General features: G+C 38.2%; 1 protein-coding gene across 1 annotated transcript in view; it reads left to right on the plus strand.

Moving 5' to 3' along the window:
- PCDH15 (protocadherin related 15) overlaps positions 1–14,725 on the plus strand; it is a 698,694-nt gene that overhangs the window by 300,986 nt on the left and 382,983 nt on the right. The window contains exon 8 of the mRNA XM_034775466.1: positions 9,208–9,316. Within this exon, the coding sequence (XP_034631357.1) occupies positions 9,208–9,316 (109 nt within the window). The remainder of the gene's footprint in view (positions 1–9,207; positions 9,317–14,725) is intronic.

The raw sequence follows: 14,725 nt of genomic DNA on the forward strand, positions 1-14,725 counted from the left end.
ATCAAGTAGCAAATAGGCAATGCATAGAGTGATAGATTCTGAGATAAGTTAGGATACTGAATTACATACTGGAGGCTTGGGAGATTTAAAAGTCATATAATGGCTGCTATTAACATATTTCCTACTTTGGTAATGCATAAAATTACTGTATTCTGGGGAAATTACTGTAAGGTCATATATATACAGCACAATTATCCTTTAATTTACCACGTTATGGTTTCATTCCATTGACTTTATATGAGGTACGCTGTATGCTGCTGGAAGTAAGAATATGACTACACTAGAGCTGGGCAAATAGCTAATTTTTCAGTTGGTGGAAGTTCTGAAAAATTGGGGGGAAAATCAGTTCATCTTGAACTTAATCTGAAATTGGACATTTTAATGCATAAAAAAAGAGGATTCAAACCTGGGTCTCGCACATTCCAGGGAAGGGCCCTAATCACTGGGCTAAAGGTTATAAAGGTATGAAAAGTGGCAGTAGCATCACCCTTCATCCTCCTCCTCCTCCTTGCTGTTTTATGAATGGCTGAAATTATTTGTCTTAAATTTGCAGATAGCTTTATGTCAGTCAAAACTACATTTTTCATCAAATAAACTATTCATCAGGAAAATGTCATGCAGTTCTAGTCTACCTAGAAAAAGCTGTGGCTGGTTTAGCCTACCTGAGCTAACTTGAATCCAACTAGTGAAGGTAACAATAGCAGTGAAAATAGCTCAGTGTGGGCTTCAGAGCAGGTAATGAGGCGAGTATGTGCCCAGGGTCTATGCTATGTTTACACTACCCATGCTGATGCCTCACTTGGGTAAGCTAGCCTGTGCACGGCTTTTACTGTGTAGACATGACCTAAGAGGAGAATCAGGTCCAAAATTTGCATGTGAAGGAAGGAGCTCATTCCTTAAGATTGGAGAGAGCTGTTTTTGTCTTCCTTCTCCATGTCTAGTTATTCTCAGCAGAAATCAAAGTTTTATCAGCTGTTTTTGTGTGTGTGTGTGTGTGTGTGTGACTATTCTCAACACACACACACACACACACACTGACACTGACACTGAGGGAGTCTTTTCCTAGAGATTTAAGCTCCAAGTCACTGTTCCTAATATCTTATGAAGTTCCATTGAAGGACTGCTACCAAAGAAAGAGAAAAACAATGCAAAAATTCCTAAGGTTTGAAGGCAACTTCAGATGTGGAACATGAGATAGGATATACCTAGGATCTTTGGATGAGAGTAACCAGTAAGGGGGAGTTTAGAGCTGAAAATATTGCCCATTTAAATAAGTAAGCATAAACTAAGTGTAAATCATGATGACTACAATAAGAAAGGACAAGTAACTCAGTTTTACTTTCAGTTTTTAATCAAATGAGCTTTACTTTTTAAATTAGGGATTTTTAATGGATTATCATATTTTAAGTAATAGATTTATAGACTTTAAAGCCAGAAGGGACAATTGTGATTATGTACTGACCTCCCATATAACACAGGCCATAGAACTTCCCCAAAATAATTCCTGGAGCAGATCTTTTATAAAAAAACATCCAATCTGGAATTAAAAATGGTCAGGTGTGGAGAATCTACCATGGCACTTGGTAAATTGTTTTAATGGTTAATTACTCTTACCATTAAAAATATATGCTTTAATTCCAGTTTGTCTTTATGATGACAAATCTAATCTCTAGGTGCATGTTAAAAGTTTTTTAGTACAATTTAAAAAAAAAAACCTGACACACATATGACACCTATACACACTCCAATTATAAAATCCTTAGGAAATATGAACTTCATCATTAATAAATAATTTTGCCTTTTATTATTGCATTTTAATTATGTTCAATGATGCTAAATTTGGTGACTGTGAGTTTCACACATGCAGTCCTTTTCAAATGTTGAATATTGTATTCAATTAGGGTTGTTTCAATCAAAAAGTAAATATTGCTTTAAGTTTGAAAAAAATAGGTTAACCTTTGCCATTCATTATTACTGTATGTTCAGGCATATATATTCATTCTATATTCTGGCTGGGATGAGAAGACGAAATGCTAAAATGTCTTCATGCCAATTTCTATCTTCCCTTCCTCATCTGCCTGCCTTTTAAACCATGCCTGTATCTTTTCCCTTCTTTCTCTTGCCCAGAGATTGCTATAGAACACGCACCCATTTTACCTTGGTGTGCACCCGCATCAGGGTAAGCACTAATGTACATTTTTGGACAGTCTGACCTTGCAGTGCAGGAGAAGCACAAAGGGGACAGAGCAGTGGGCCAGGATCTGGCCTATTGTGTGGGAGGCTTTTCTTCTAGCATTTGCAACTGATCTGAAAACACAAACTAGCAAAAATCTTGCAGAAATGTCTATTTTTGTTTCATTTCCAACCCAATTATGTAGACTTGAGGGATTAGATCAGGTTTGAATAAGTATTTTTGTGTGTGTGTGATTAACTAAAACGCTTAACCTTGTGAGTTTAAACTACCACTTTAGCTATCAACTAAAGTGTCAAATTAAGGCACATTAGGGGATGGTGTGAATATGAAGTCATATTGCCCCAGAGGGAGTTTATGAAGGGTTATGTACCTCTTTGATGCACAATCCCTTCCAGATTCCCTTGTGCACACAAGGAAGCGTGGAAGCCTTCTCGTAGGATGAGCTCAGCCTACTCTTTCCTTCCTCGGCCCTTTGGGATGATGTGAGCCCTCATGGGTTCAGGGATGGACCAGACTCTGTGCTTCTTGTTCCTGCTCACTGCACAAGGGACAGGGACATTCTGTTCCTCTGTCTTTTGTTCTCTTGATATGTTTTTTCATATAGTAGCTCTGAAAGAAACATGTTCTCTGTAAGCAAGTAGCTATATATTGCAAATTTGGATTTTATAGTATAACTTTTAATAAAATACTGTCCCTGCCAGCCAGACTGCATGCATAATAAACAGAGGACATAAAGCTAATGTCCATCATTTTGTGACTTGTTAACTTTCCTCTTAATTCACAGTAAGAATTTTAAGGAAACCCACATTTCACTTAAATCTTACATAGTACAGTAGAGCTTAAAAGAAGTAGGCCAGCTTTCTTTCTTTCTTTTTTTTTTTTTTTTTTAGGATACATACTCTTTATTGTTTAAGGAATTAAGTGTAATTGTTTTGACACTGATAAACAACTTAGTCTTTATTGAGTGTGCTTGTTTTCTTTAAGGCTGTGTATTCAATGAGTTTGTATGAAAATTCTGTATATTGGCAAACAGCACAGGGAAAGTTTCCCAGTGTTTGTCCTTGTAGCTAGCAAACAATTAGGACTTTCCTTGAAAGGATGACCTTTTTGGATGACTACCCTCTGAAGAGTAGTTGATTAAAAGGTTTCTTTATGTGAAAGCAATGTATTTTTTTAATAACTGAATTTCAACAACGAAAACACGAAAATCTTCAAATAGTTTATTCAGGCTGTGACCCTGAATGTTTCAGAAGTTGTTTAAGGTTTGGCGGGATCTTGTAAAACTTTCTTGGAATACTAGATTATTTGTAGCATGATGCTTTGGGGTTATATAAATTACTAGAGCAAAGAACAGATGCTGCATAAAAGAAGAAAATTAGAGATTATGTAAATACAGGCCAAGGATTTCTATTAAAATAATAGAATATGATATACAAACTAGACACAATCAACAAAGGATTGGATAAGGACTGGGAATGGCTGAGCCATTACAAACATTGAATCTATCTCCCCTTGTAAGTATTCTCACACTTCTTATCAAACTGTCTGTACTGGGCTATCTTGATTATCACTTCAGAAGTTTTTTTTCTCTTACTTAATTGGCCTCTCAGAGTTGGTAAGACAACTCCCACTTGTTTATGCTCTCTGTATGTGTGTATATATATCTCCTCAATATATGTTCCATTCTATATGCATCCGAAGAAGTGGGCTGTAGTCCACGAAAGCTTATGCTCTAATAAATTTGTTAGTCTCTAAGGTGCCACAAGTACTCCTGTTCTTTTTGCGGATACAGACTAACACGGCTGCTACTCTGAAATCTATTAAAATAATGTTAACTATCTAAAATAAGATGTCATTCTAACTATCACAAATGTAGTATGCACAGGTAATGCACCGTGAGAGCTCACACTAACTTACCTAACCTGTATGGGGAAGTCTTTATGCACTGAAGACTTTATGTGTATAAAATATGGGAAAAAATCTAAAAGTCTAATAAAAAATAGTTTCACTCTCTCCAACGACAATAGCAATGTTAAAAACAGGATCATACTTGAGTCTGGGATGTGTAGTTAATGTAGCTGTTGTCTGTAGGATCCCCTTCCTCATTTGTTGCAGAAGATGGAAGATGTATAACAAATGAGGCAGGGGATTGCAGGAGAAGAATGGTCTTGTAGTTTACGTAGTTGAGTACTGTCCTGGAGAATTAGCTTCTATCTCTACTTGATGCAGAAATTAGTGTGTGCGGTTCTTTAACTTGTCTTATCTGGATGTCCAACTAGATGATCCTAATGGTCCCTTTTGGCCTTAAAATCTATGCATCTCAGAAACAATGGAAAGATTTATTTAACATGGGAAAAACAATGTATTGTATATACTCGATCATAAGCCGGTTCATTTATAAGCTGACCCCCCCCCCCCAAGATGGATAAGTAAAAATGGAAAATTTTTATGACCCGTTCATAAGCCGACTCTATAATTTAGGGGTCAGCAAACATTGGCTCCCGGGCCATCAGGATAAGCCGCTGGCGGGCCGAGATTGTTTGTTTACCTCGCGTCCGCAGGCATGGAGGTAAACCTAAGTAAACAAAGTGTGCCAGGTGCTTACCCTGACGGGGCCGGGACAGCAACTGGTGGCACATTTTTGGGGGGCGAGAAGCCTGAGGCAGGTGCTAAGGCATAGAAAATTTCACACTGCATGGTTAAAGTTTGGCAGAGTTTTAGGCAACTGAAAACAGTGTCTTATAATGGAAACTGTCAGGCAAACTTAAGTATATTACTGAATTATCTATAATGATGTCTTAAATGGTTATAGAGCCTTCATCTTGATGAATTTCAAAGTGCTTTATTATGATCTATTTATACAGGCAGAGTGGTCCTTACCATCTTTTTGATACTAAGAGACAGCTATAGAACCTGTCAATTTAATGTCAGAGCAACCAGTAAGTAATTTATAGTGACAGTAAGTAGAATGAGAGGGAACCATATGCAACTTAACTATGTGTCATAGGCTTAAAGCCATCTTTGTACAGTATTCCCAGTTCTTTTCTCAGCTGGAATGCCATGCTCAATAAAGATACACAACAGGTTAACACAGGAAATTAAGAATATTGTATTCAGTTGAAATTCAGTGGGAATTTAGGTTGGAGAAAAGTTAGTGCAGGTACAGTCCCATATGTCACTGAAACATATTCATTTCGGTTTTCTTTGCTTGCTATGGAAATAATGACTTCTGATTTTTAATTGAAACAAGTTAACAGCATAACATAGGCTTGAATCTGCAAACACTTAAGCAAATGATTAGTTCCATTGAAATCAATGGGAATGCTCACGTTGTTATTCATGAGTGAGGTACAGCAGCCTTAAGAGGTTCATCTCTAGCAAAGATGCAATTTCTGCTTCCCAAAAAAAGTTAGCGACACGCCTCTCTCTTTCACTGCCCCCCCCATATCTGCTTTTGCTATTGCTGTCAAATGGTCTGAAAAAAAGTAAGTGAGGATGAGGGGGAGAAAGTCATAATCTGGGATCAGTGTAGTTGTAGCCGTGTTGGTCCCAGGTTATTATAGAGAAAAGGTGGGTGAGGAAATACCTTTTATTGGACCAAATTCTGTTAGTGAGAGAGACAAGCTTTCGAGCCACATAGAGCTGCTCTTCATGCTCGGGAACTCCCAGCGTCCCAGCAAAATGCAACTGCTAGCAGCAAATATCTGATCTGCGAACGCTGGCAGCAAATACCTCTAATGGCTGGTGATAGAACAGTAGATGGGGAGGGCTCTGAGTTACTACAGAAAATTCTTTCCCAGATGTCTGGATGTAGGTCTTGCCCACATGCTCAGGGTATAACTGATCACCGTATTTTGGGTTGGGAAGGAATTTTCCTCTGTGTCAGATTGCCAGAGACTCGAGTTTTTTTGCCTTCCTCTGCATCATGGTGTATGGGTCACTTGCGGGTTTAAACCAGTGCAAACGGTGGATTTTCTGTAACTTGAAGTCTTTAAGCCATGATTTGAGGACTTCAGTAACTCAGCCAGAGGTTTGGGGTCTGTTACAGGAATGAGTCGGTGAGGTTCTGTGTCCTGCAACTTGCAGGTCAGATGCTAAATGATCATAATGATCCCTTCTGATCTTAAAGTCTATGAGTCTATGCAAGGTGGAAAAGATTGTTTAGCATAAGTAGTTAGCACATATTGTAAGGGACCATTCAAGATAGAGTGGCCTGTTAACATCTCTGCAGGCAAAGGACAAATATATGGGGATAGTGAGTTGTTGGTTGTTGTGACAAGCTATAATTCCAGTGTCTCTGTTCAGTCCATGGTTTTTGGTGCCTAACAGAGTAATGAATTCAGGATCCCAGGCTTGTATTTTGAGAGTGTTGTGCAGGGTTTCCTTTGAGGATGAAAACTGAGAGGTCAGATACAGAGTGATCACTTCATGAAAGGTTTCAGACTGGTAGCCATGTTATCAGCAAAAAGAACGAGAAGGACTTGTGGCACCTTAGAGACTAATACATTTATTTAAGCATAAGCTTTTGTGGGCTAAAGCCCACTTCATCAGATGCATGCAGTGGAAAATACAGTAGGAAGATAGATATATATACAGAGCACATGAAAAAATGGGTTTTGCCATACCAGCTCTAATGAGACTAATTGATTAACGTGTGCTGTTATCAGCAGGAGAAAAAAACTTTTGTAGTGATAATCAGGATGGCCCATTTCAAACAGTTGCAAGAAGGTGTGAGTAACAGTAGGGGGGAAATTAACATGGGGAAATAGTTTTTAGTTTGTGTAATGACTCATCCATTCCCAGTCTTTATTCAAGCCTAATTTAATGGTTTCCAGTTTGCAAATTAATTGTAGTTCTGCAGTTTCTTGTTGGAGTCTGTTTTTGAAGTTTTTTTGTTGGATAATTGTGACTTTTAGGTCTGTAATTGAGTGACCAGGGAGGTTGAAGTGTTCTCCAACTGGCTTTTGAATGTTATAATTCTTGAAGTTTTTCATGTTCATATATATATCTATATATATCTTCCTATTGTATTTTCCACTGTATGCATCTGATGAAGTGGGCTTTTGCCCACGAAAGCTTATGCTTAAATAAATTTATTAGTCTTATAGGTGCCACAAGTCCTCCTTGTTCTTTTCACTTTGTGAGAAGTGTTCTCCCACAGGTGATGTGGTGTTTTTGTCTTTTATCATTTTCCTGTGAGAGTTCATTTGAGAGCATAGTGATTTTCTGGTTTCACCCACAGAGTTGTTATTGAGGCATTTAATGCACTGGATGAGGTACACCACACGTGATTGGCATATGTAGGATCCATGGATCTTAAAAAATGTGTTGTAGGTGGGTGTTGAACATCGTTGCAATGGAGATATGTCTGCAGGTTTTGCATCTGTTGTTTTGGCAAGGGTCTGGTGCTGCTTTGAGTTGGTGTGTACTGGTCTGTGGGGAGCTTACTTCTGATGATGTGCTTGGAAGGGTTGGGGGGCAGAAGTGAAGGTTAAGGAAAGATTTCTTTCAGGATGAGGTCCCCATCAGATATGGGTTGTAGTTGCTTGATGATACCTTTTATGGGTTCCAGTGTGGAGTGGTAGGTAACAATTACAGGTGTGCAGTCAGAGGAGCTTTTATTTCATTACTGAGGAATGTTCTCTTGGATGTTTGGATGGCCCATTACATGATGTGATCTACTTCTCTGGTGGAGTGCCCTTGTTTGGTAAAGGTGGTTTTAAATGTGTTAAGGTGTATATCCCAGACTTTGTCTTTGGAACATATTCTGTGGTGTCTGAGGGCCTGGCTCTAGATATGATTTCTTGGTGTGTTTGGGGTGCATAGGATCTATGAATTTAGGTGTCGTGATCCGTGACTAGGGTGACCAGATGTCCCGATTTTATAGGGACAGTCCTGATTTTTGAATCTTTTTCTTATATAGGCTCCTATTACCCCCTACCCCCGTCCTGATTTTTCACACTTGCTGTCGGGTCACCCTATCCGTGAGTTTCTTGTATGTGGTTGTCTGTAGAGTTCCATTGTTGAAGCTGATTGTGGTGTCCAGGAAGTAGAGAGAAGTAGCTCGCATGATGAAACAGGTGCTTAAAGTGCTCCCCTCAATGACCCAGCTAGATTTTTACTGTATTATGTTTTTTCCATTTTAAGCACTGAAGTCTTTAGCTAATCTTGAGACTAATTCTCTGGTATAACTAAATATTACTGTTCACATTTTACAGTTGAGGAAACAGAGTCAATGAAGGTTGAATAACACGTTGTCAAACCCAGGAGTGGAACTCAGGAGTGCCTACATTCCACTCCTGTGGTCAGTTCACTAGGCCACCGTGTGTCTGGATAATATAAACTATTTTATTACAAGGAAATATCTGTCTGTCAGAAATATTTCAAATGCACCCATCATAGTACCTAAGCATTGGTTTGAATTTTGTTTGGGGCACATATATTATTGTTGGCATTTGAATTCATAATGATTCACAAAATGAGTTTGTATTAATTGTCTGCATATTTTGAAGTATTAATGTATTCAACAGCAATAATTTAGAAGCTAATTAATATCTGACATGATATTGATGAAGGTATTCTTTTTGACTTTGGTCCTGCAAACACTTACATATGTGCTTAACTTGATTACTATGGGTAATCTCATATCAATGGAACTACTCACAGTAGTAAAGTATATACATATTTGCAGAATTGGAGACTTTATCAGGATATATTATTTTTAAGATAATATGGTTTCTTTAAAGAAAAACAATAGAGACATATATTCTGTGTTCCAAATTTTTCACCCTTGAAGTTTTTAGTTTTGCATAGTTAATTTTACATTTCACAAAAGGTGTGTCCTTATTATTGCATTATATATTTACACATTATTTCACATATATGCACATTATTTCTTTGGCATTCAAGTAAATATCCACTGTAGCAAAATGATTTTGTACTAAATCTGAAGAACTGCAAACAAACAGATTTTGTAATTTTATCAGCTCTAATTTCCCTAATTTTCATTTCAGACACGAGTGAACCCCATCAATGTCACTCCACCAATAGAAGCTATAGATCAGGACAAAAACATCCAGCCTCCTTCCGATCGACCACGCATCCTCTATTCCATCCTACTTGGTTGGTATCTGCTAATCTTGCTAATCATTCATAGTCAGTCATGGTATTAGGATCAGGCAGAGAAAGACTAACTGGGAAAGCTGAAACATAATAAAAGATTCATGTTGTAGTTGGTAGATATCATTGTTCTATTCAACAACATTTTTATTGCAGTTCTGGTATTTTATTCCATTTTGGACTGTTAACTATATTGTTATTTATTTAGATTAGATTCAGAATCTTCTGCCTCATCCAGTAAAAATAAGGAAGCAGTCAAGGAAGGAAAATATGGAAGATGCTTATCCACACCCTCAGTTAGACTGTGTTCCAATTCTGTTGAGGAATAGCTAGGGAAGATAATAATAATAATCCTTGGCTCTTACTCACAGGCACAAACACATACTAAGTCTTTGTCTACATTACAAATGCTTTGCTGGTACAGATATACTGACAGAGTCCCATATTGTTGATGAAGCTTATTCCGACAGGAGTTTTGTCGGCGTAATAACACTGCTTCCTTGAATGACATTAGGTAGGCCCACAAAAGCACTTTGATTTCTGCATAACTATGTCCACATTGGGGCATAGGTGCAGGAACTAGGGGTGCTGGGGGTGCTGCTGCACCTCCTGGCTAGAAGTGGTTTCCCTCATATACAGAATTCATAGTTTGGTTCAATGGCTCTCAGCACCCCCACTATACAAATTGTTCCAGTAACCCTGCAGCTGTTTTTTTTTGCCAGCATAATAGTATCAGATAGGGAGAATAGTTTACAAAACTTTGTAGTGTAGTGTAAAAATTGTCAGGGGATGGCAACTAGGGTAAGTTTCCTTCTAAAAGCTAAATCTGAACTTTTCTGCTCAGAGAAATTTGGTGTTTTGGTGTCGTCCACCTACTCTTTATTTTGTTGTTTTTAAGGTTGTAGCCTGCCCCTTCTCCTCTCTTGCATCAGGATTGTCTTCATTGTCCATAGTCTCTTCAAGAAGGAGTTCATGGAGACATCCCCTCTTTCTTTATTGTGGGGGACTTACACTGTGCCATTTGACAGGTTTCAGAGTAGCAGCTGTGTTAGTCTGTATCCGCAAAAAGAACAGGAGTACTTGTGGCACCTTAGAGACTAACAAATTTATTTGAGCATAAGCTTTCATGGGCTACAGCCTACTTCATCGGTCTGTGCCATTTAACACTCTCCCTCTCCCTTTTGGACAGATAGGAACAAGTTTCCCCAATTTTTCTATGGGCTGATAGAAAAAAGAGCTAAAGCACTGATTGACCATCCCCAGCCAAACCTGCCCTCCCCACAACATACAAAGTCCAAGGACACACTCCCCTCTGTGAGATTCCTTTGATCCATCTTCTTGGAAACTGAGAGATTGTAGTGTTTACAGAAACACAGGTGTCCCATGCAATTTGCTTTTATAACCATCAGGTGACTGGGTTTCTTTAGGGGAAGAGAGAAGGGTGAGGGTGGTGCAGTTTTAAAATTCAAACTTGTTATGGGAAGATAGCTTACCACTGGAACATAATAAAGCACACAAAAGTAGACCCTATTTTGAGTCTCTAAGGGGGGGGGGGGGAATTAAACAGTAATTTTAGTAGTAGTCTTTATTTTTGCTTTTGTCTTCAAAAAGGAACCTTTTTAGGTCTTAAATGTGCCTTTTCTTTTGCCCCTGACTATACTACTATTACTCCAGTGTAAATGAGAGGAGAACCAAGATCATAGGTATTTCTTCCCCATTGATAATTTTATAAATATGTATTTTATAAAATTGTAGACTCTTCTTCAGTATTGCCAAATCCAAGCATTCCAATATCATAAATCAAGCCCTAAAAAAGTCATAACACTGGCTTTAAAATCATGATTAAAAAATGTTTTTTTTTAATTCTCTTCTGGTTTCTGAGCCATTATAGTGCAGTTGCTTCTTGATTTTTAGCTTTCCTCCACAATCATAGGATCTAGAAACCTGCTGAGATTTTCATGCAGTTTGTTCCTTCCAGTAGATAGAGTTTTTAGAAAAATACAACAAATGTCACAAGACTTACAATAAAATCTCAAGATCTGGCAAAAGCCCTTCTTTCTCCTTCTCCATATAGCTAGTTGCTCTCTAAGTCCTTCCTTGCTTCTTCCCGTTTAATTCCTCCAAAATTCACCCTCTCTTTACTGTCCCCATTGCAGCAACCACTGCGGAAACCATTGGTTATCTCACATCTTGATTCCTGTAATCTTCAGTTGTAGGACCTCACTGTCTCTCCTATCCCTTCCTCCTCCAGTCTATTCAAAATATCTCTATTAAAGTCCTCTTCCACCAATCTGTCCATATCACTCTGTCTCCATTGGCTTCCTGTATATTGCTGCATCAAGTTCAAGCTTCTCATCTTTACTTACCATGTCCAACATCATTTTCCTCCCATTCTATCATATATCTTTGGTCTTGTTTTCCCTCAGGGACACTTTTGCGTTCTGCATTCAATCCCTTTGCTTCCTCTGTTCATCTTCTTTCCTCAGGCTAAGCTTCAAACCCAACATTCTGCCACCTATGCCTAGAGCAACCTATCAGTTATTATCTGCTGAGCACCCAGACCTGCTGGAGGTTCAGCACTTCTGAAAATCAGGCTACTATTTGTAGATGTTTAAATATCGGTATAGGAGCTTAACTTTAGACATTATTTTTAAAACAGAAAATGGCTTAGGTTTATAAACTTGACCTTTATACAAGGCTTGTGTGACAAATTGGAAATATTTTATTTTTTATTAATTTGGTGTGTGCCTGGGGGAGGAGGGGTGATTGGTTGCTTAATATCAAAAGGGTTCTAAAGGAACTAAGCAGGAGAAGCAACATAATCACACGGATAAGAGTCCCTAAGGAAACAATGGGAGAGCTGTTTATTCTGGGATACACCTTTCTTGGCTCCCCTCCAGCTGAAAATGATGTACTCTTCCCGAGGTTAAGCCTAGGCTCAAAGGAGGATCCTAAACTAGAATAAGACCCCAGTCCTAGAAAAGGGAGGGGATTAAGTGTGAATGGCCGGAGCATAACTAGGTACTTCAGGGAAGCAAGAAGACCCACAGAGACAGAGGGAGCATGCTGCTAGCAGGACAGTCTGCTTCTCCCAGCACAGGGATGGAGGTAATTAGACTATATGAAATGTACCAAAGCATTCAAGGAAAACGTAAGGGTTTGGTAAGAGGAAATATTCATATATTCAAAACATAAGCCTTTATTATTTTTACTCTTTGCTCCAGGTGCTTTATAATGTTGGGTGAATGAATAACTAATAGTTTTTTTTTAAAGTGCTATTTCTGTGTCCAAAGGGACATGGTTGGGTTATGGGGGCTGTGACCTGGAGATCCAGTCCCCAAGTGGTTGAACTGCTCAGGGAGAGGGTTGAAAATACATCCTCCTGTGTGTCTGTGAGCCTCTGTCTGTTTCTCTTCCAGTCTTGTTCTTTCTCATTTGTATGGATGCCCTGACTTCTCCTGTTGTAAAGAGTTTGGGGCTGTGCTGGAGACTGGGCTAGTGTCCTTAAGGCTGGCTCTGATCTTCTCGCAGCCTTTGTTCTCCAGACACACCTCTAGGATGAAATAGCTATTTCCATATATGGTACAGAAATACCATACTAGGGACAAATACAGATACAGTGATAACAATTATTAAAGAGCGCCGCCACACCTTTCACAGAGGGATCCAATCAATAATCCATTTATGAATACTATAAATTGAAATATTTTAGATACTTAAAATTATATATATATATATATATACACTCTCAAGTAACTGATATATGTAGTATTTATAAGATACAATGCATGATAGTGTGGTGTGAAGTTTTTATCATCACTTGTTTAAAATGACCAGTATAAGGTATTTGTTGCCTCACCACTCTTGAGTACTACAGCCATGTCGAACTAATAAAATCTTTATAATGTATTGTATCAGTGCTTGTTTTGTTTGTGGGTGAGTGTTATATATGTGTACACAGGTATGTGTATAATATTTTACATATATTATATCCATCTCCTATGAATTAAACATTTAACTCTTGTGTACACCTCTTTTCCATTCAATGTTTTTTGTAGTTTTGTTACCAGCATTGGGAGCAACTGATTTTTCTGGATACTTCTATAAAGTAGAATACAGCATTCATGCTCTTCACACACACACACTCTCTCTCTCTCTTTTTGACATAGATGAAAGTGCCTATTCAGTACAAGATATTGCTTTTTCAATATGCTATAACAAAGATGATCAGGGTAGATATTAGCTCACACATCGAGTTGCTTTAGACACTGTCAGAGTTGATAGCTTTCACTCCCTGTGGCAAGGCTCTTAAAAGGGTAGAATTTCCATAATGGAGCCCAGGGCTCCTGCAAAATTCTAGTTCTGCAATAGGTTTTAGCTTTTGGAGAAACATAATTTCCTATACAATAAAGCCTGTAGATCACAACTGTGTATGGTCTGTACAGTGCCACTTAACAGAGGCAAACATTACCAATAATTTTGTTGTTAATCCCTTCAGCAATAAATGCAGTACTCCCATAATAAACCTTTCTGGAGTATTTGGTAATCTGTGGTAAAAAGTGCTGTCTTTGTATTCTGCCAAAGCTGTAATTCAAGTACTACCTTTTTTACCTCACCCTTTTCACCTCTGCATACCTCTTCTCTTGTTTTTTCTAAATCTTAAAAGCAAAAACTCTGTAAGTAGAAAATGACTCCATTATATTGTCTCTGCACAAATTTACAGACCAGCACATAGTTACCTTTATGCATTTGAGTAGTCCCATTGAAGTTAATGGGACTTCTTACAGTGCATAAAGTTCAGTACATGTGTAAATCTTTGCACAATGGGCCTAACCTATCACTTAATAGTTGTTTACTGAGACCAGCAGTGAGATATTTTCTTCTTTTGTTTATCTGATCCCACCATTCTAAAATACTTTTTTAAAAATGGAAAATCACTCTTTCAAGTGACTCTTCACTCTGTTTTGTACAGTACTAAGTATATTGATAGTGTTCAGTAAATAAAATAATGGAGTGCAATATTCAAACTTTGTTATTCAGTAGTAAACTGAAATATTTGTTTAGGTGTAAGGGTTATCTCTTAGGAACTGGGCTAAAATCTGTTATGTCCACCACAAGTGAAACAAATATGTTTGCTCTCAACTGACTCACAGGTGAATAGTTGTTCTCATCTCAAACAGTCATAGGACTTGGCCAGGGAAAACCTCTGGGAGGTGGCTAAAAAGGAGATTTCTGTGTCATACCTTTGGAAAATGGGGTTTAATATGAGATGAACAGAAAGCTGGGACCATCTGCATGGAAGTCCTGTGCCTTCACAGTGGCTCTGAGCTCCTTATTCTCTGGAGCACAGCTTCAACAGAGTTATGCTCTCAAGGTTTCTGCAGTTGACTGCTACACTAGTGCCCCTTCTCC

Source organism: Trachemys scripta, chromosome 7, assembly GCF_013100865.1.
Source record: "Trachemys scripta elegans isolate TJP31775 chromosome 7, CAS_Tse_1.0, whole genome shotgun sequence".
Taxonomy (NCBI): Eukaryota; Metazoa; Chordata; order Testudines; family Emydidae; genus Trachemys; species Trachemys scripta.